Source organism: Capricornis sumatraensis, chromosome 3 (assembly GCF_032405125.1).
Source record: "Capricornis sumatraensis isolate serow.1 chromosome 3, serow.2, whole genome shotgun sequence".
NCBI lineage: Eukaryota > Metazoa > Chordata > Mammalia > Artiodactyla > Bovidae > Capricornis > Capricornis sumatraensis.
The window spans coordinates 162774058-162795618 of record NC_091071.1 but is presented as its reverse complement, the minus strand read 5'-3'; the positions used below and the strand labels follow the sequence as shown (position 1 = coordinate 162795618).

The window sequence follows — 21561 nt, the reverse complement described above, 5'->3', positions numbered from 1 at the left end:
TTAAATTTATCTCGGGACTTCCCTGCTGGTCCAGTGGTTAAGAATCCATCTAACCGTGCAGGGGACATGAGTTCAGTCCCTGGTTGGGCACTAAGCTCTCGTGCCACAACCACTGAGCCTGTGTGCCACAACTAAGACCCGACGCAGTCAAGTGAACAAATAAATATTTTTTAAAATAAGATTATCCCATACTGGGAAACCCCTGGTCATCCAGTGGTTAGGATTCTGTGCTCTCACTGCCGAGGGCCTGGCTTCAATTCCTGGCCAAGCAACTTAAATCCCATAAGTGGCATGGTGCGGTGTGGCCAAAAAATTAAATTAAAAATAAAATAAATAATGCCATATCTGATGATCAAACTGTTACCAGTTTAGACTCCCACGAATGTGGTGTGAACACACTTTCCCCTATGTCTTCACCAGCGCTAGAAATAACAAGGGCTTCCCTGGTGGATCTGATGATAAAGAATCTTCCTGCAACACTGGAGAACCAGGTTCAATCCCTGGGTCGGGAAAAGCCCCTGGAGAAAGGAATGGCTACCCACTCCAGTCTTCTTGCCTGGAGAATTCCATGGACAGAAGAGCCTGCTGGGCTACAGTCCATGGGGTCGCAAAGAGTCGGACACGACTGGCTAACACACACACACACAGGAATAACAAGCCTTTTCCATTTGTTGAACACACAGGCCAAGAGTGATAGTCTGCCAGTGTTTTCCTGGAAACTTCTTTGCGCACTGCGCAGGGTTAAGCCCAAGGTGGGAGGTCACAATACTGCTCGCCAGCATCTCAGAAGGTCACATACTCCTGCCCTGTGTACTCAAGAAGGGCCATGTGACTTGGCCAGAGAAATGTGGACAGAAGTGAGGGGGCCACTGCAAGCCAAAGCTTGAAACACTTTTTCTAAAACGGGCCAGAAAGTGGGTCATTTAGGCTCAGCTGGCCACACCGGTTTACGGCTGCTACTTTAACCCTTTCTTGGGAGCAGGAAACGGGCAGAGGCAAAAACATGAACAAGTAGGCCTGGCTCCGCTCCAATAAAACATTCATTACAGAAACAGACACTGGGCCGATTGGCTCCTGGGCCGTAGTTTGCTGACATCTATAATAAACCACTGAGTTCTGGGAGGATCATAAATGACTTCAGCATTCTCTAGCCTCATTTACTAACATCTCTGTTTTCATCTGGGGCTTCCCAGACGGCGCTGGTGGTAAAGAATCCACCTGCCAGTGCAGGAGACATGAGACACAGGTTCGATGCTTGGGTCGGGAAGATCCCCTGGAGGAGGAAATGGCAACCCACTCCAGTATTCTTGTCTGGAAACTCCCATGGACAGAGGAACTTGGCGGGCTATAGGCCATACGTTAGCACAGAGGTGGACATGACTGAAGAGACATAGCACGCACTCTTTTTATTACTTTTAAAATCCTTATTGAAGTGTAGTTGATTTACAGTGTTGTATTACTTGCTGCTGTATAGCACAGTGAATCAGGTATACGTAATACATATATCCACTCCAGTTTAGGTAATTTCCATCTAGGCCATTAGAGAGTATTGACTGGAGTTCCCTGCGCTGTACAATGCAGGTCTTTAATTGTTGTCTATTTTATATATAGTATCATAGACAGCCCTGCATTGATTCCTATTCTGGTCAAGTTCATCGCAGGTCGACATCTTGAGGAGCACTGGTACACTGTGCTTACAGAAAAATGCTGGTGCGTACTGTACAACTTGAGGGACTCACACGAAGGAAAAGCCCAAGTGTACCCAACAACTGGGTCAAGAAATAGAACATAATCCACACCCATATTCCAACCCCTAGCCACACCCCCAGGGTCTCTTCCAGCCTGGTTCTCTGAGCATCACCCAGGGCTTCCTGCTCCATCCTGCTCAGGGCCAGCTCATGTATCTCCTCCCCCATCACACACTCCATCCCCATAGCCAACCCCTCCATCCTCCTTCTTTGCTACACAGCTTCAGACTCACCTTGAACAAAGCCTCTTGAACTCAGCAGGTATGGTGTTTTTTCTTGGTGGCACTTATCACAAGTATAATTCTTTTTTGATAGTTTTTTTTTTGGTTCTCTATTTTTTCAGCCGTACCTTGAGGCATGCAGAACTTCCCCCACCAGGAACCGACCCCACACCCCTTACTCTGTGCGGAAGCACAGAGTCTTAACCACTGGACCACCAGGGAAATCCTCAGATCTCTTTGTAAAAAAAAAAGAAAAGAAGTATAGTTAATTTACAATGTTCTGTTAATTTCTAATGTCCAGCAAACTGACTCAGTTATACCTATACATGTATCCTTTTTCAAATTCTCTTCCTATTTAGGTTGTTAGATAATATTGAGTAGAGTTCCCTGGGCCATACAGAAGGTACTTGTTGGTTATCCATTTTAAATACAGCAGTGTGTACATGTCCATCCCAAACTCTCTAACTATCCCTCCCCGCACCGTTCTCCCCGGTAACCGTAAGTTCTTCTCTAAGGCTGTGAGTTTGTGTGTTTTATCACATGTGTGACTAACTGTCTGTACATCCTATTCACTTTGGGAAAATCAAATGAGGTCAGAAGGTCCTCTGCGCTTTGCAGTTTGTGCTTAAATAGCTGTCAGATCAATACATTATCCATTCTTCCTCATCAAGTATGAATACCTGTATCAGGGCCTCCATTGACCCATATAAACTAGAAAAGAGCCCCTTCCTTGACACACTTGACATATCTGGCAGAGCTGATTCTTGTAACCAGGCCCTTTACTGCCCCCTGCTGGAAAGAGGCCAGAAATGTGTGAATGGACTATAGCTCTGATGTCCCTAGGAGCTCCCCACCCCTCACCTTAAAGGGGGACTCTTTGCTCAGTGTGACCATACACAGAAGCCCTGCCAACGATATGTAAGCGTCTATGTCACTTTACAGTTGGCAACCGATTTGTTCTACTCTTTGCCATTTAATCCTCAAATAGGTATTTTCCAGCCCATTTTGCAGATTCAATTAGAACATAAAGGACCTTCATGAGCTGAAACCAACCTAGGTGTTTTAATCTCAAGTCCTTTGTTTTATGCTGAAAAATAAATACTCCCCCTCCAGATCTTTGTAGGAAACACAAGTAGGAGGCAAGAGTCTAGGCAAACACTGGCAGCTGTCCGTCAGCATCAGCTTCTCCCACCTCCTTAGCATGTCTGCCTACCCGGCTTTGACTTCTGATTTAACACCTTGTCTTGGGGTGGCAAAGTCGGACGTGACTGCAGTGACTTAGGAGGCACACACACACTCTGTGTGGGACAGAACAGCCTGGTGGGCTACAGTCCATAGGGTCACAAAGAGTCGTACACGACTGAATGACTGAGTACCCACACACACCCTCTGCTGTTAAACGATGTGGAATCTTGTTGCAGTGTTCCTGATGGCATGGAAAGAGCACACACATAGGGCTGGCATGTCTGGATTCCAATGCCGGCCTCATCTCACAGTGCGGTGACCGCCAGGCATCCTCTCTCCAAAGCTGTGCCAAAGTCCCCAACTCTAAAATGAGGACCATGACCACTGCCTTCCCTTTCTTAAGGCTGTTGTGCAAATAAACAACAAAACGTATGTGCTGCTTTTACTAGTCCCCTAACTGGAGCTTCTCCAGCCACTCCATCGCCACACGGGCCCTTCCTCTACAGACCACAGGGGTCCAGGCTTTTCCCCAGGCCATGATGGGTTTTTCTGCCTTAATTTTTATTTCTTATTATTATTTTTGACTGCACTTGGTCTTCATTGCTGCGAGCAGGCTACTTTCAAGTTGTGGTTCAAGGGCTTCTCATTGCGGTGGCTTCTCTTGTGGTGGAACACAGTCTCTAGGGGGCATGGGCTCAGTAGTTGCTGCCCGAGGGTTCCGGAGCATGGGCTCAGTGGTTGCAACAAATGGGCATAGTTGCTCCGTGGCGTGTGGAAGCTTCCTGGACCAAGGATTGCACCTGTGCCCCTGCATTGGCAGGAGGATTCTCAACCACTGACCCACCAGGGAAGTCCCCAGGCGTAGTGTTCACCTTGTGCCTCTTTCCTGGGTTCTGTAAGAATCCCTGGAGGTGGTCTTCCCCATCACGTACGGGGGTTTTTCCATTCCGCTCTTCTTTGTCTCTGTTAGGCTTTTCTTTTCGTTATCTCCACCAGGCTTTCATCTCTATGAACTCCCTTTGTATTTGGTTTTTTTTGGTGTTATTGCTGTTGCTGTTGCTTGTTGTTTGGTTGATTTGGCGTTGTTTTTTGTTTGTTTTCTGGCCACGCTGCTCAGCATGCAGGATCTTAGTTCCCTGACCAGGATCGAACTCGTACCACTTGCGTTGGAATCACGAAGTCTTAACCAGTGGACCACCAAGGAAGTCCCTCCCTTTGCTCTTTAACTGCTTTCTTTTCCTAGCAGGTTCCTCGTCTTTGCTCACATTTAACAGCACTGACCTAATAGATGTGGGAGAGCTGCATTCAAACCGCCATCCACCCCTCCAGGCTTCCATCCTTAAACATCTGTTTACTGAGATGAGAGGTGGGATGGAGACAAATGAAAGATCATGGGAAGCAGATCAGAAAACTTTCTCCCTCCCTGAGGGGAGGGGTGGGGGTGGGGAGTGGCTTTGGAAGCATTAAGGATGCAAGGTCCCTCCTAATCAGGCAAAGGAGGGGGAGCTGCCCGTGCCCACCACTCTGCACACTGGGCTGGCTGCCCAGAGTTCCCAAAGCCACACACTGCAGCCACATCTGCCTGTGGGCATGTTTGGGATGTCTGTGTCCACTGGACCTGTACTCGATCGTTCGGTGACACAGACAACTATGGAAGGTCCCTGTTGCCATCCGAATCCCCCTCGGGATTTTCACAGTGATTCAAAGCTACCCGTGACTCCACCTTATCAGCAGGTTAGGAACCTGTGGTGCAAATGCCGCACTCCGCTTTGATGACATCAGCACACGCTGTTGTAACCTTGCTCGTGAATTGCAGAGCCAGGATCACAGGCCCACCTAGTCTGGCTCCCAGTGCCATGCTTTCATTCCCTGGGTCATATTTAGTGGGCGGATGCTGTGGACCAGTGGTGGAGCCAGCTGCTCCGTGCAAGAGCACTGGCCAGCTGTTCTCCCCACCAAGGTCTTCCCACCCCTTATTCTTACCTACCTTGCTACAACCCCTGCTCCGCAAGGCTGAGCTTCCTCTGGGTTCTGTAGAAGGCAACGTTCGCCTCACTTCTCATTTCTCATCTGACTCTGCCTAGTTCATATCTTTCTGACCTAACTCATGGTTTCTTTGCCGTTGATGCGGCTCTGTTTCGGTTTTTTCCCCCAATGATGCGCTTGCTTTTTCATGTTTTCCTTTAGATCTTTCTATCAGTGTTCGAGACCAGGGTGAGATTTGGGCTATGTATTCTCCTTGCCTCATTGCAGATGCAGCCACATCCAGTATGAATGCGCATCAGCTCTGGGGAGCCCTTTCTCTCTGCCCCACCCCCACCCCAAGAAACAGCTCCTGCGTCTGTCTTTAATGAACTCGCCCTCAGTGAGGTTGGTGGGGGATGGGGGAAGCAAGAATTACTGATGTTTATGTTGTGTTCGTGCTAAGGCACTTCAGTCATGTCCAACTCTTTGCAACCCCTTAGACTGTAGTCCAAGACGCTCCCCTATCTGTGGAATTCTCCAAGCGAGACTAGTGGAGTGGGTTGCCTTCTCCTCCTCCAGGGGATCTTCCCAATCCAGGGATCGAACCTGAGTCTCTTACGTCTCCTGCATTGGCAGGCAGGTTCTTTATTACCAGTGCCCCTGGGAAGCCTGATGTTTATGTTACCCTTCCTACTTTTATAATTCCTTCTCCTGAATCAGAACCCCAGATCCCTACTCTAAGGCTGTGAGTTGCCTAACTCTCCATAGGCAATGACTAGTCTAGAAATTTCGGGGGGTTTTCTTTTCCTCTTAGAGGAAGAAACAGGAGAACAATCAAATGAAAAGGGACAAGACTTAACATTATCCTCTCAGTGCTAACTGCTTCACTTACCCCCATCTTTGTTTGAATCAGGCAAAAAAAGAAAAAAATCATAGACAGAGCAATGTTCTCCAACTACATGAATGCAAAGGAATATTCTGGGCTGGCAACGCCCATCAGCACAGAGGGACAAGCAGGATGCTCATGGAATAAAGGAGCATTGGGTGATTGTGGATTAGTCTGTAAATGTAAACACATTCACACAATTGAAGCACAATATGTTTATTAAAGTATTTTATGTGATGTAGGGTTGGCAGGGGTCGTTTTGTTTATTAAGGACCCCTCGGTACACCCATGTAGTCTGCCACTCAAAATGGAAGACTTCCTGTGAATTAACCAGAGAATGCTCCCCAGCGTTCTTTATGTTATTATGCTCTTATTATTAGAATTCACGGAAAATTCAAGGGGGAGACAGAATGAAGACTGGAGAACACTAAGCTGTTCTTTTCCTTTTTAATAATGTGTTTATTTGGTTTTTGGTTGGGCTGGGTCTTCGTGGCTGCGAGTGGGCTTTCACTAGTTGTGGCTGGGGGCCGTCTACTCTGTCGCGGAGCACAGGCCCTAGGCACACTAGTGCACGGGCTTCGGTGATCGTGACACACTTGCTTTAGTTGCCTGAGACATGTGGCATCTTCCCGGACCAGGGATGGAAACCATGTCCCCGACATTGGCAGATAGATTCTTATCCCCTGAACCACCAGGGAACTCCAACCTGTTCTTTTTTACTTTCAGAAAAACCCAAAGATGAAACTTTCGATTTTCACTCTCCTGAACTCCCTGTGACCTGTGGGGAAGCAACGGGGATTTTATATAAGGAGAAAATGAAGCAAGGTGAGTTCCTTGACCTTCTGCCCTTTGGAACCCCGCGATGAAGGAATCACTAGAAAGGAAGAGAATATCCACGTGTCATTGTTCAGGGCATGGACCCTGCAAGCAAGGCTGCTTTAGAAAAAGCTGGGCTTGAGATGAAGGGATTTTTCCGCCTTTTCAATGTCATTTTATAACTGGTGACCAGGCCACTGCCTTTCCACATGGAAGTCATCCATGGACCTGTGACACACGTCCTTGCCACGTGAAAGGCAAATCCTGTCCCAATCCCTCACCACTCAGGTGGGTTTCAGGGCTTCCTTAAATCAGAGAGGAGGAATCGGGTTTCCCTGCTCCTTATCCCACCTCACAGGGAGTCTCTGAACCCAGAATGGTAGAGCACCGTGAGTAGGGGGATGGAGGTTTAGGGCGAATTCACCGCGGACGGGAGTGGATGTCAGATGGACTGTCTGTACCTTCCAGGATCCTCAGAGAAGTGTATTCAGAATGAGAAGGGAGTTTGGTTCACACCAAATGAATTTGAAATTGAAGGAAAGCGGAAACGTTCCAAGAACTGGAAGCGGAGTGTGTTTTGTGGAGGAAAGAGCCTAGAAAAGCTGCTGCAGGTATTGTAATAACAAGAGACACATAGGTGGTGAGTTTAATTCCCTGAAGGATGAGCGGAATTACAATAACAGACGTGTGAGGACATTCCCATCAGGATTCCACAGCGGGACTGAGAAAGAGCTAACAGATCATAGAAAAACACTGTGGGTGAGGAAGTTAGGAACCCAGACTGGTGCTGATGAGGGGAAACTTTAAATACGAGATGGAGGGATTTAAGACGCTTACCCTGCTGGTATGGGAGAGGGTGGGCTGCAAGGAAACTAGATGAAGAGAGAGACCCCTCTGAAAGCTTCCCTGGGCCCACCACCCAATAAACACCTCCTCAAGACTACACTCCACGTGGGCCCCTCGGTGAAGCATTTCCAGACCATCCTGCCCATGGCCAGTCCCTCCTCTCCACTTCCCCAGCACATTGTTCCATCCCGTGAGCAACAAACAAGGGTACTAGTCTCTGTGACCCCAGGCCCCAACACGAAACCGCTCCATAGCACTCAGAATGTGATCCCTGAAATGAAATCATAAGGATGTTATCTAGAGGAGAAACGGGAAGGAAAAGGAGTGGGTAGGCTAGCAGAGAGAGAAGAACAGGTCTTGAGTTTGAGTGACAGAGAATAAATAATGTCCAGAAGAAGAGCCAATGGGAGGAGGGAGCTAGTTATTCTTCCTGCTCTCTTGAACCCAGTAGGCTGTCCATGTACAAATATTCATTCACAAGTGGGGACTTGGATATTTACAAAAGAAAAGCCTTCAGAACAGTCCCATTCATTGACCCGTCCTCTCTTGCAGAAAGGAATTTTGATCTGTCCTTCAAGAAAACATCTCAAGACAGAGGTAAATAGCAGGTGAATTCCTACTACATTCTCAGCCACCATGTTGCAGACTTTCCATGTGCCAAGGCTGGCCTGGGCATCCTCGACCTTCCCAGGCCTGAGTCACCTTCCCATTTCAGCACTGCAGTTTCCTGACGACTGCTTTAGCACACTGATGCTTGTACATGCCGCCTTTTTGTTCATAGTTAACTTAAGATAGGGAAGCAGATAACTCTTTAGAATGAAGATTAGGAGTGGCATGTGTTCTACAAAAAAGATTTGTATATTGGGATGATCAGCAACCAAATGTGTCAGAAATAGAGTGCTGTAGTTTGAAAAGTAAATATGGTATTGAAATAGACAAGAATAAACAAATAGTAAGAAGTAAGAGTAAGAAGATCATCCTTGATTGAACTCCAAGTATTCCTAACTTTGACATGCTCCTTGTTGGTAACAGCAGAATGGAATGATGTGTTTGAACTGAGCTTTGTCTCTGCAGAGCCTCATGATGGCATTCATTCATTGGCTGTACCCACTACTCCTCCTCAGGTGCCTTTACTTACATAGACAGGTCTTCCAGTCTCGAGTCCCATTCATGGGCTTCCCATTAGATATGGACTTCCAATAGATGCAGTGATGCCTCTTCCATCTTGTCTAGGAGGTTAACCTGACCCTTGGCTGGATTCTCTCAAAGTTGATAAGGCAGTGAGGTCCTCCCAAAGTCCCCAAAGTAGTTTATTATATAAATCATCTTTTCCATGCTGATTTAAAATGCCTTGATATGTTTAGGGAGGTTCCTTGTAATAGCAAAAAGAATAAGAACACTGATGTCCATCAGGACTCTAAAATATACTGATAATCGACAGAATGGTGGTTTTTAAAAATGCATGTTTTGCAAGTATAAGGGTGTTAAGGTCGGGAAAGCTTCAGGAAGCTTAAACTGGTAATAACATGTACAGAAGGAGTGCAGTTTTGTTTATGTGAATGTGTAGGGCTATGACAAAAAAAAATATCTGGAAGAGTCGGTTATTCTGGGATGGGATGACAAGGGACACTTGCCTTCCATGTTATATATTTATATACAGGTGAAATTTTTATAATGATCATTTATTACTCTTGTAACCAGAAAGAAATAAAGATTTTTAAAATCCAGATCATTAATTAATGGCCCCAATATTATAGTTCCTTCTTACTCCTAATGCTACATGTCAGCAAATGACAGCCAGGGGCACACTTGGCCTTTCAGTCCCCCCACCCCCACCCCATCAGGAGTCACAGTAAGGCAAAGGAAACCAAGTTTAGTTCTGATCACAAATGGAACAATGCAGCCTCTTCCCCCAACACACCACTGTCGCTCGGCAGTATACCAAGTTTTTGCTAGCACCTTGCTCTGTTTCTGTGTACCAGCAAGAGATCTGATGCTGATATTGGGTTGGCCAAAAAGTGCATTTGGATTTTTCCATAACATTGTATGGGAAACCCCGAATGGACTTTTTGGCCAACCTAATACTGCAAACGTTTGCTTTGTGGCTGGCCTGCAGGGTGCTGCTCCCAGGATCCCAAGGCAACCTGAGCAGCTGGTGCAGAGAATCAGGGGCTCCGGGCCTGTGAGAATCTCCACCACTGGAAGGGCCCAGTATGCAGACTACAGTTGCTATAGAAATGGCATATAGGGTGAAACTGACAGCTTTTGCTTTTTGCTTTTTTTTTCCCCCCTTTAACTTTTTGAACAAATCCTAGAACTTTTTGTTGAGGAGTCCACATTCAGGTTAGATAGCAAGATGGTTAGACAGCATCACCGACTCAATGGACATGAGTCTGAACAAATTTCCAGAGATAGTGGAGGACAGAGGAACCTGGCATGCTGTGGTCCATGGGGTTGCAAAGACATGACTGGGTGCTGAACAGCAACAACAACCCCATTCAAGTGGGCTGATTTGCAACCAACAGTTTAAATAAGTATAAGTAAAATCTATACATGGGGGTGGTGTTACTTTCAGAACTCAAAAGGCTTTAAAATGTTGGGCAGTTGTTGTAGGATTGAGTTTTAAGAGGGTCAGTCATTGTTTCTTGACAGTGTCAGGGATAGAGCAGCCTTCAACTGACCAAACAATGCCTAGGAATTTGCTGAGCAGGTAGGGCCTTGTTCTGCATGTGGGGTGGTGGCCCTTCCCTTCTCCTGAGTTCCTTTCTGTAGTTGTATATTCTGAATATGTCAAATGAGAAGGGCTGCAACTATGTGGTGTCATTCCTGTGTTCCTGGGGGAAGCCGGCTGCAGCTACGATCTTGTCTGCAGAGACTGTGTGTGATAGCAAAGCTATCAAGGTACCCCAGGATAGCCAGGTAAAGGTGTGTTGTATGCCTGCAAAGGTGAAGGCCTGCTCCAGCAGGGAGGCTGCTGAGATAGGCACTGAACAGAACGTAAGAGCCAAATCTGTGAATGTAAAGCATTTGCCAGTTGCTAAGTGGATGGCATCAGTAACGGCATTAATATTGGCTATATCGTGGGGGTCCTTTGTGAGTAATTGCATCCCATTAAATTTAAACAAGGTACCTACTATCCTTTCAGGGGACTCGCCAAACATAAAACAGAGGACAAACAGGCATACCCCACCTTAATGCCCCAAGGGCATAACACCCACTGCTCAGAACTATCCTGTAGTGGGCATGGATGTTTTGAGCTAACAAATGATGAAGTGAAATAAAATTAAATCTTTGACACAATCAGTTTTACACGATGGAGCCCACGGACCTTCCACTCTGTTAAAACAGTTCATAGGACTCAGTAGAAATTAAAGCAGGGCCTTCAAGAACAGAAACTTATCATGTTGTGTTGTTATTTAGTCCCTGAGTTGTGTCCAGCTCTTTTGCGACTCCACAGACTGTAGCCTGCCAGGTTCCTCTGTCCATGGGGTTTCCCAGGCAAGAATTACTGGAGTGTGTTGCCATTTCCTTCGCCAGGGGACCTCCTCGACCCAGGGATCAAACCCGAGTCTCCTGCACTGGCAAGTGGATTCTTTACCACTGAGCCACCAGGAAAGCCCATATAAGATCTGTTGAGCGCAAGAGTGATTATCTCTACTTTTCATCCATTTAAATGTCCAATCTGGCCTGTTCTTAAACTTGGAAAGAATGGATGGTGCCTCCTGGTGGATGATGGCAACCTCAGTGCCCAGAAGAGAACAACATAACTCCAAGCATAAGTCAGCATGACCTGAGCCAGTTAGCACTCCAAAGAGAGACCCCTAGGTTGGAATGGCCACCCAGTCTCCTGCTTGCCAGCCCAGCTCTCTTGTGGTTGCCTGCAGGTAAGTGAGCTCAGCCCTGCACCAAAAACTGGGTTCAGATGTTGAAACCAATGATGCAACACATGTGCCAAGAGAGAATAAAAGATTTATTGCTCATATACAGAGACTTTCTGGGGAGAGGCAAGGCAGGCACCCAAGCTGGTCTGAAAGTGGCTGGAGCAAAGAAAGGGTATGCGTGCTATGTCACTTCAGTTGTGTCCAGCTCTGTGAGACCACATGGACTGCAGCCTGCCAGGTTCCCTCTGTCCATGGGATTCTCCAGGCAAGAATACTGGAGTGGGTTTCCATTTCCTTCTCCAGGGGATCTTTCCAACCCAGGGATCGAACCTGAGTCTCTTATGTCTCCTGCATGGGCAGGAGGGTTCTTTACCACTAGCGCCACCCCAAGAAAGGGTATAGCCCAAGGTTTATTATGGTTAGGGATGTGGCCATGGGCTTCCCTGATAGCTCAGTTGGTAAAGAATCTGCCTGCAATGCAGGACACCTCAATTCAATTCCTGGGTTGGGAAGACCCCCTGGAGAAGGGAAAGGCTACCCACTCCAGTATTCTGGCTTGGAGAATTCCATGGACTGTATAGTCCATAGGGTCGCAAAGAGTCGGACACGACTGAGTGACTTTCACTTCACTTCGCATTGTGTGGCTGAGGTGAGGGTTCCCTTGCTGGGGTGAGGTCTGTCCAACTTGAACTTCTCACTGTGGCCAAGAGAGGGAGCCGATGAGGTTTTCTTAGCACCTTGCCCAGATGTGCCAAGAGGGGAAGAGGGAGAGGTGGGTTAGAGAAACCACCAGTCATCAAATATAAAAACCAGAGTCAGAGTCTTTATTAGAGTGTGACTGTGGGTATGTGTGTCCTTTCTCTGTAATTTCCCTGTCGTATCATGTGTGCTGGAAACTTTCACTCCAGGACACGGAGGTAGGGGACAGGGGTATCAGGGCTCTGGGCACAACTAGGTTCTCCATCAGGAGAAGCAGGTAGGTCTGCACTGGCATCTATACTCTGGACCAGCACAGGCCAGGTGTCATCTAGGCAAGAATGGCTGCTGGGTGTCAACCCTAAAGACAGACAGAAGCAGACTGGCAAGTTTAGGAGGGGAAGGCCAGAAAGATTCTTTGACCTTCAGGCTTATGGAACACTCCTTAGGAGGCCTTGGGGCTTAGGAAGTGGAGAGGGCGCTCAGGAAGCCTCCCCAGCTAAGAGAGATGAACACCATCCCAGATTAGGAAGACGTTTCCCTTTGGCTGAGTGGCTAGTTTTGCCAATGGACTAAACGTTCCCGTCCCTGATGCCCTTGTGTTAGGGACAGTGGTGGGTGGTAGCAGGGTCCTTTCCTTGATTGTAACTGATTCTCAGTTGCTTTGAGCCTTTGCTCCATCTCCTGGTGGTCTATTTCCTTACTACCCACCATCTGTCTTAAGGGGAGAGTGCCACGGTCAGGCACAGGAAGAAGGACCCCTCTTTCAGACTCCTACCCTTTTTGCAGACAAAAGGTTCCCTTGTGCATGTGGAGGGCGTCCCTGGTGGCTCAGATAGTAAAGAATCCACCTGCAGTGCAGGAGACCCAGGTTCGATCCCTGGGTTGGGAAGATCGCTGGAGAAGAGAATGGCTACCCGCTTCAGTATTCTTGCCTGGAAAATCCCACAGTCAGATGAGCCTGGCAGGCTAGAGTCAGTGAGGTCACAAAGTCAGACACAACTGAGCAATTAACCTGTGTGGAGCCCCACCGTGTCTGTCTTGTGTGGCTGGGAGCAGAATCAGGACTCCCACCTGTGAGTCTTTGTTGTTGCTCTCCGCTGAGTCATGTCCAACTGTTCGCAACTCCGTGGACCGCACTATGCAAGGCTCCTCTGTCCTCCGCTATCTCCCAGAGTTTGCTGAAATTCGAGTCCACTGAGTCCATAATGCTATCTAACCATCTCCTCAGGGTGCTCATATTTGTGTTACGGACAGTGGTGGGTGGTGGCAGGGTCCCCTCCTTGGTTGTAACTGATTCTCAGTTGCTTTGAGCCTTTGCTCCAGCTCCTGGTGGTCTACCTGACCACCCAGCATCTGTCCTCGGGAGAAAGGACCACAGTGGGGCACTTTGGCACCCCTTCTCCTCCTCCTCCTCCTTTCGCCTTCAGTCTTTCCCAGCACCACCTGAATCTTTATCCAACTGTAAGGATCATGCCTCTCACCTAAGTCACTTGTAAAATTTACTGGGTTACATTCTACGGCCATGAGAAAGACCTCTATGGATCCTCAGCACACAGCCCTGCCCTCAACCAAGCAACCCATTGACACAAGAGCTCTGTGCCTTTGTGTACGTCCCTCTGTGTGTCAGCATAACCTCAGGGACTGTTCTTGGAGTTGCCCACGAGCTTACCTGGGCCTGCGCGCAGTGGCTGAGAGCATCTCTGGGCCAGGCCCGGGAAGGCGGGCAACCTGTCTCAGGTACCAATCCCCTTTTAGCAGGAAAACTCCAAGGAATGTGAGGTGTGCTGTAAAGGGGGCTCGCTTCTCCGCTGTGACACTTGCCCACGATTCTTTCACGAGGACTGCCACATCCCACCCTCGGAGGCTGAGAGGTTAGTGAGACGCAGCCCCGCCCGGGCTCCGCCTCTGATCGCTCATCTCGGGTTGGAAGAGCCGCGGGTCTGGCAGAGCCCAAGATGACCCCGCGTAGCCCCATCGGGGCTGTGTTAACACACCGCAGCCTGTGTTCCCCGTGGTATCGGTGCCTCTGAGTCTGCGGCTGAGTCGCGCTGACCCCCACACTGCCCTTGCCCCTGGGAGTTGTCCTTTCCCAGTTTCGTAACCCAGACTCCTGTCCAAAGGGCGGAAAAACACCATTTGTGCTCTGTGATTTCTCAGAAAAGGCAGGAAACGTGGCCTGCTTCTCCGATTTCCCCCGCAGTCTCAACAGGCTGATGGAGCCTCAGTCACCTAGGGGGTTAAGACCCAGTTTCTGATACTCCAACCAGGTGTGCAGGGCCCCTTGTGCTCCCGGGAGGGCAGAGGAGGAAAGGAGAACCCACCTCTCGCCCTGACACCGCCCTCCACACTCAGACTGCTTTGTGGCTCTCTCAATGGGACCCCTTCCTGCACTCCACTCCCACCCACCTATCCCCCCACCCACAACCCCCTCCGCCTTGGGAGTCTTGGAGACTCGAGGAGGTGGCCCCTTCCTTCCCTGGCTGCATCCATCAGGAAAAGGAAAACGGTGGCTGTTTCCAAGGACCTTGTCCTCGCTCATTTATGCCCGGCCCCGCAGGAGCCCATGGAGTTGCACCTTCTGCAGAATAAAGGAGTCTTCAGGAAAACAGCAGGGTCTCCAGGAATCTGAGGTTCGGGCAAGGTCCATGCAGCCGGAGGAGCAGCTGGTGAGTGGGATGGGGACCCGAGCCTTCCCCCTTCCCCTCAAACAGGCAGAGGGTCCAGGGAAGGGCACCCAAAGAAAGCCTTCAGTGTCTCACTTCCGAGGATGGAGCTTCAGGGCCCAAACGTGGAGGACAGACAGAATTCAACATTCACCTCCCTACCACGGCACCTTGGCAGATGCAGTCAAAAGGCTGGTTGTGTCTGGCTGCTCCTATGTGTGGTTTCTGGGCAAAGGCTTGACCTCACTTTCTCCAGACTGCATTTTGCCTTTAAATCCTTCTTCGTATTTTACAGAAATGTGAGTTTCTCCTCTTGAAAGCCTACTGTCATCCACAAAGCTCATTCTTTGCGGAGACCCCATGTAATGTAAGTTCTGTTCGACATTTCTCATCCTCTGGGCATCTCTCTGCTGTTAAACTCATTTTAGAAATGTGGAGTGTGCATCCTCCAGGCATCTCTGTTTGTAGAGGGTGGAAGGTTTAGCTGCCGGCTCTGGAGTGGGGCTGCCTCTTCAAAGTTTACCCCATTGCATACCAGCTCTGGGACACAGTATCTTAGTTTCTCTTTCTCTTTAGTGGGAATGTCTTCCTTACAGAGAGCATAGGGTTGGGGATACAGACTCAGGAGACTTGAACGTAGCTTCAATGTAGCTCAACCAGTCTTTAGCTGTGAAATCTTGGATAGTTTACTTAACCTCTCCATTCCCTGGTTTCTCATCAATAACACTGGGGTAATTATAGTAACAATCTCTTACTGTTGTTGTGGAGATCATATATTGATATATCAGCAGTGCTTAGAACAATGGCTGGCACATAGACATCAGATATCATTATCAGTGCATACACGTGTGCTTGCTCACTTCGGTCATGTCCGACTCTTTGCAACCCTATGCACTGTAGCCCACCAGGCTCCTCTGTCTACGGGATTCTCCAAGTAAGCATACTGGAGTGGGTTGTCCTGTCCTCCTCCAGGGTATCTTCCCAACCCAGGGATCGAACTCGCATCTGCCTGCATCTCCTGCATTGGCAGGCTGATTCTTTACCCACTCAGCCACTTGGGTATTACCCTGCAAATAAAGGCTGGTGTTGGATCCATTCCAGGGACAATGCCTGTGCTCACATCATCTCTTTGATGTCTTTGCCACTAGATTCGAGATTATGGCGAGCCCTTTAGGGAAGCCATGTGGTTGGACCTGGTTAAAGAAAGGCTGACTGAGAAAGTGTACACAATGGCTTGGTTTTTACGGGACATGCGCCTGATATTTCACAACCATAAAACATTTTTCAAGGTAAAGGGAATTTCCTGCCTCCCTTTCACATCCTTTCTACTTCCTCCTCATTTCTGGGACAGCAGAGCTTTGCAAGGATCATGCCTAGTCTTGTGCTGGGGAGAGCTCAAAAAGCAAGGATTATAGAAGGAAACTGTCTCCCAATCTCAGAGGTGGAGAAAGAAACTGAAAGTCGCTCAGTCGTGTCTCACTCTTTGCAACCTCATGGACTATACAGTCCATGGAATTCTCCAGGCCAGGATACTGTCATCAGTAGCCATTCCCTTCTCCAGGGGATCTTTTCAACTCAGGGATCGAACCCAGGTCTCCCACATTACAGGTGGATTCTTTACTACTGAGCCACCAGGGAGGCCCCAGAGGTGGAGAGGAGGATGTCAAAAAGAACAGCAAGCAGGGTCCTTGTAAATTATACCTAAAAAAAAATTTCATCTTCAGTCCCAGAAGGACAGGCCACACCCACTGAGAATGGTCAATTTCATCCTGCCTTCTTGTTCAAATGGGGTGGGGCAGGGTGGAGGGGGAGGCAGTTTATGCTTACATGGTCCTTCCTGCCTCAGAAATACAGAAATGAATTAATTAAGATGAAATGAATTAAACTTTCAGGATGCTCATGCTCGGATTTTCTTACTCCTGAGTTTCCCAATGGACTCAAACACCCAAATTTGCTCTCAGCTGGTGTTGGTTTCATCTTTGATTGGTAGGAAGAGCAGCTAGTTGAACTGTATTGCAATCCAAGGCATTCTTAACTTTATTGTGTTTACTCTGATTTTTGACTCTCACTTGTCCAGATATTTCTTGGGACATATATTAAGCGAATTCTCAATTCCACCCAGCCTCCTTCCCTCCCTGCTTGCCACCAGTTGGCATGTTCATGAGCCACAGACTGTAAACTGGTGTCCACCCGTGGAGCTGGAGGTGGGAAGAATCAGGCCAGGGAGCCCTTCAATGCCTGGCACAGTCATAGCCTTGGAGAATGGAAGGGGTCATTTTTCCTTCAGAGAATGGGCTTTCAAGAAAAGCTTTATCTGGTTTGCCCCAAGGTCAGGCTTTGCTGGGGCCCAGACCACCTGTCAGGTCCAGGTTAACAACCAGGCAGAGCCTCGTGCATTTGAACATCTGAGTGGCAGCCTCTCCCTCCTGTTCTGCTTGCCACCTGGGGGAGTGCAGCTTTCGGGCAGGGAGAGCAGATCTCCTAAGAAAGCATGAGTGATCCATGATCCTAATTCTTTGTCCTTAGGCCCCTGTGTGCTTGCTTTTTTTTTTTATCTCTCTCTTTCAGGCTTCTGACTTTGGTCAAGTAGGACTGGATTTAGAGGCAGAATTTGAAAAGGACCTCAAAGAACTGCTTATTTGTCATGAAGCCAGTGAGAACAGCTTCCAGGCTCGTCCGTGATCCTGTTCTGCATGGACTAAATCATCCCAGTTTCAGGATCCGTATAATGGTACCCTGGCCATCCTTAGATTGCCAACGACTCTGGGATGCTATTGGCTGCCCTCATCATTCAAATCCAGACTTTGCATAGAATCATCGCATCCTCCACCTCCTTTTATTCTTTTTGTATTTCACTCCCCCACCCCAATTTAAGAGTTTCTTAATACCATTAAATACCTCACCACCGTTCACATTCTCTTCATTGTCTCATAACTCCTTTTCCAATTGATTTGTTTAAACTGGGATCCTAACTACTTTCACACACTGAATTTAGCTAATCTGTCTCTTAAGGTTCTTTTCATCTGTATATTCCCCACTTCCTTTCTTCCTTGCTGTCTACTTATTGGATAACCTGGGGTCTTTGCCCTACGCAATTTTTCATGTTCTGGAGTTTTCTTTTTCTTCCTTTTGGCCACACCATGCAGCTTGTGGGACCTTCAGTTCAGTACAGCTGCTCAGTCTTGTCTGACTCTTTGCAACCCCGTGGACTGTAGCATGCCAGGCTTCCCTGTCCATCACCAACTCATCACAACTTGCTCAAACTCATGTCCATCGAGTCAGTGATGCCATGCAAGCATCTCATCCTCTGTTGTCCCCTTCTCCTCCTGCTTCAAGCTTTCCAGCTTCAGAGTCTTTTCTAATGAGTCAGTTCTTTGCATCAGGTGGCCAAAGTTTTGGAGCCTTAGTTCTTTGTTTTCAATTTTGGCTATACTGCCTGGCTTGTGGGATATTAGTTCCCTGACCAGACATTGAACCTGTGCCCTCCGAAGTGAGAGCACAGTCCTAACCACTAGACCGGAATTCCCATATTCTGGGTTTTTCTACATCCTCCTGTGAAAGTGAAAGTGTTGGTCGCTCAGTGGTATCCTACTCTTTGCAATTCATGGACTATAGACCGCCAGTCTCCTCTGTCCGTGGAATTCTCCAGGCAAGAATACTGGAGTGGATAGCCTTTCCCTTCTCCAGTGGATCTTCCTGTCCCAGGGATCAAACCTGGGTCTCCTGCATTGTAGATTCTTCACCATTTGAGCCACCAGGGAAGCCCTCATGCTCTGAGTGGCATGTGTTTTTCTATCTGGCTTTTTTTTTTTTTCTTTTTTTAGACCTAGAGGTTAGATCTAGAGACTTACTTGGATTCAGGTTTGGGGGAGGTTTGTTTCGAGTTGACTGTTTAGTACAGAGACTTCCCAGGGAGGTCTGTGTATTAATATGTAATATTAAGATCTTACAGCAGGTTCAGGTGTTATCAACTTGACCCATCTGTTACACATCATCCTTTCCCCTAATGATTTTAGCAGCCACTGATGCTTATTGCCTAAATCTATTTCAATAGGGTTTGCAAAATAGTGATATTTAGATTCTGTTACTCCTTCTATGTGGGTTTGATCCTTGGGTCAGGAAGATCCCCTGGAGGAGGAAATGGCAACCCACTCCAGTATTCTTGCTGAAAAATCCAATGGACAATGGCAAGCTATACTCCAAAGGGTTGCAAAGAGCTGGACATGACTGAGCATATGAGCACTCTATTCCTTCTCCATTTATTAGTTAGAATTCTTCTGCAAAGGACTCCCTTCAATAATATTTGGCTGCCTTGAAGTACAGTTTGTATAGGAAATAAAGGATTAATTCTGGATTCTTTATTTAAAATGTTCAAGTTAGTGAGTTGTTTCCCTAATAGCCTCTAAAGATAGACACGGAGGTTTATTTTTTTTTCTATAAAGTATCTTGAGCTCATGGATTTAAATATTTAATGTGCTCCAAACCATTGAAGTTAATATCTTTATTGCTGCTCAACTTGCTTATCAGTGAGTGAGAGTCTCTTCACGTTGGCTCCTGAGTTGTTTTGAAATGACCCCAGGACTCTTTGATCACGTATTAGCTACCTATTGCTGTGCAGCAAATGACCCCAAAGTTTAGTGGCTTCAAGGAGTAGTCATCTTATTGTCCACTTGTCTGTGAGCCAGAAATTTAGGAAGAGCTCCATGTGGATGCCTTATCTTTGTTCCACATGGTATTGACCAAGCCCTTTCATGCTTGTACAGTGTTACTTCTGCCACATACTGTCAGTCCAAGCAAATCACCAGACCAAATTCAAAAGGAAGGGAAATGGGCTGTACCTCTTGATAGGATGAATGGCAAAGCCATGTTTCAAAGGGAATGTTATTTGGCAAGAAATGTTGCCACTGTCTTCAGAAACACCCTACCATAGTCTACCCTCTGACCACAGCAATTAACATCCTTCCCACATGCAAAGGACACTCGCGACCCCCCCCCCTCCATCCCAATAAGTCTCACTCATTGCAGGACTGGAACAAAGTCCAGGAGCTCATCATCTAAATCAGGTTCAAATCAGGTACGTTCCTTAGGTTTGGTCCATTGGATGCAGCCCTGCAGGTACATCTTCTGTGGAACCAAAGGCCTGTGAACTACAGGACAAGTTAGTCTCCTCCACTTTCCACATATAATGATGACACAGGCTGTAGATGCTTGCATTCAAACAGGGGGAAATGGATAGTATATAGCAGTCACTGGTCCATGGTAACTCAGAAATCCAATCAGGTGTGTGTCGGCAGGACAGAGAACATTCCTTGATAATCCCTTGATTTATAAATATTATATCCCTCTAATTCCCATCCGACACCACAGGCTTCTCCCATGTCTTCCTACAGGCAATATCTGTGCCTGTCTTCTCCCACAGTACGTTTACTCATTTTCTCAAATCTAAACTGCAGCAACAATATTTTCAGAATTTCTACACTCATAACACTTATAACGCTATGAAAAAAAAACTAAGTTGAATTCTAAATTTGTATGGAATTTTTGTTTCTGTTGTGTATTTAATATACCATTGCACAGGGTATTTTTTAGGATTTTGCATTTGTATTTATAAATGAGGTAGGTCTGCAAGTTTTTGTATATTGCCACAGTCAGATTTAGAGTTAGTTACCCTGTTGTTGTTCAGTCACTGAGTCCTGACTTTTCAACCCCATAGACTGCAGCACACCAGGCTTCCCTGTCCTTCATTGTCTCCCAGAGTTTGCTGAAACTTATGTCCATTGAGTCGGTGATTCTATCCAACCATCTCATCCTCTGTCACCCCATTCTCCTCCTGCCCTCAATCTTTCCCAGCATCAGGGTTTTTTCCAATGAATTATCTCTTCACATGAGGTGGCCAAAGTATTGGAGCTTCAGCTTTAGCATCAGTCCTTTCAACGAATATTCAGGGTTGATTTCCTTTAGAATTAACTAATTTGATCTCCTTTCTGTCCAAGGGACTTTTAAGAGTCTTCTCCAGCATCACAATTTGAAAGCTTCAATTCTTCAGCACTCAGCCTTCTTTACGGTCCAACTCTCACACATACATGACTACTGGAAAAACCATAGCTTTGACTCTATGAAACATTTGTCAGCAAAATGATTTCTCTGTATTTTAATACACTGTCTAAGTTTGTCATATTTTTTCTTCCAAGCAGCAAGTGTCTTTTAATTTCATAGCAGCAGTCACCATCTGCAGTGATTTTTGAGAATAGTAGTAATGTTTTCTGTTCTTACTGTCTAAGTTTCCTATCTGGTCTTATCTTGCCATGGCATTTCCATACTTCTTTTTTTGATACATCTTTCTGTTGACTGAAATATGTTTTTAAAGAAACTTTAAAAGAAGGGCACGTGGCTGTTATACGTTTTCTGAGTCTTTGCATATCTCAGAATGTCTTCTGTTGTTTTCATTAACTAACAACATATTGTGCTACACTATATATTTTATCACAATTTCTCACCTTCAAAATTGATTTAGACTTTGTTCCACTGTCTTTGAGCATTTTGTTCTGCAACTCGACTGTCTGATTTCAGTCAGAATTATATTTCTAGTGTGTGAACACGTATGAAATTCCCCCTTTATCTGTAATTATATGTTTAGCTATTTTTGACAGG

At 46.9% G+C, this 21561-nt stretch overlaps 1 protein-coding gene across 4 annotated transcripts in view; it reads left to right on the top strand.

The window, feature by feature from the left end:
* Window positions 1–17760, top strand: part of SP110 (SP110 nuclear body protein) — a 45937-nt gene extending 28177 nt beyond the window's left edge. For 3 of the 4 annotated variants that reach the window (XM_068967156.1, XM_068967155.1, XM_068967153.1), the window contains 8 exons: window positions 6732–6830; window positions 7290–7432; window positions 8220–8264; window positions 14003–14118; window positions 14805–14913; window positions 15206–15277; window positions 16059–16199; window positions 17479–17760. In XM_068967156.1, coding sequence (XP_068823257.1) covers window positions 6732–6830; window positions 7290–7432; window positions 8220–8264; window positions 14003–14118; window positions 14805–14913; window positions 15206–15277; window positions 16059–16199; window positions 17479–17592 — 839 coding nt within the window. In that variant the 3' untranslated portion in view covers window positions 17593–17760. The remainder of the gene's footprint in view (window positions 1–6731; window positions 6831–7289; window positions 7433–8219; window positions 8265–14002; window positions 14119–14804; window positions 14914–15205; window positions 15278–16058; window positions 16200–17478) is intronic. The other variant, XM_068967154.1, reaches the window with a different exon arrangement.
* The last annotated feature ends 3801 nt before the right edge of the window (window positions 17761–21561 follow it).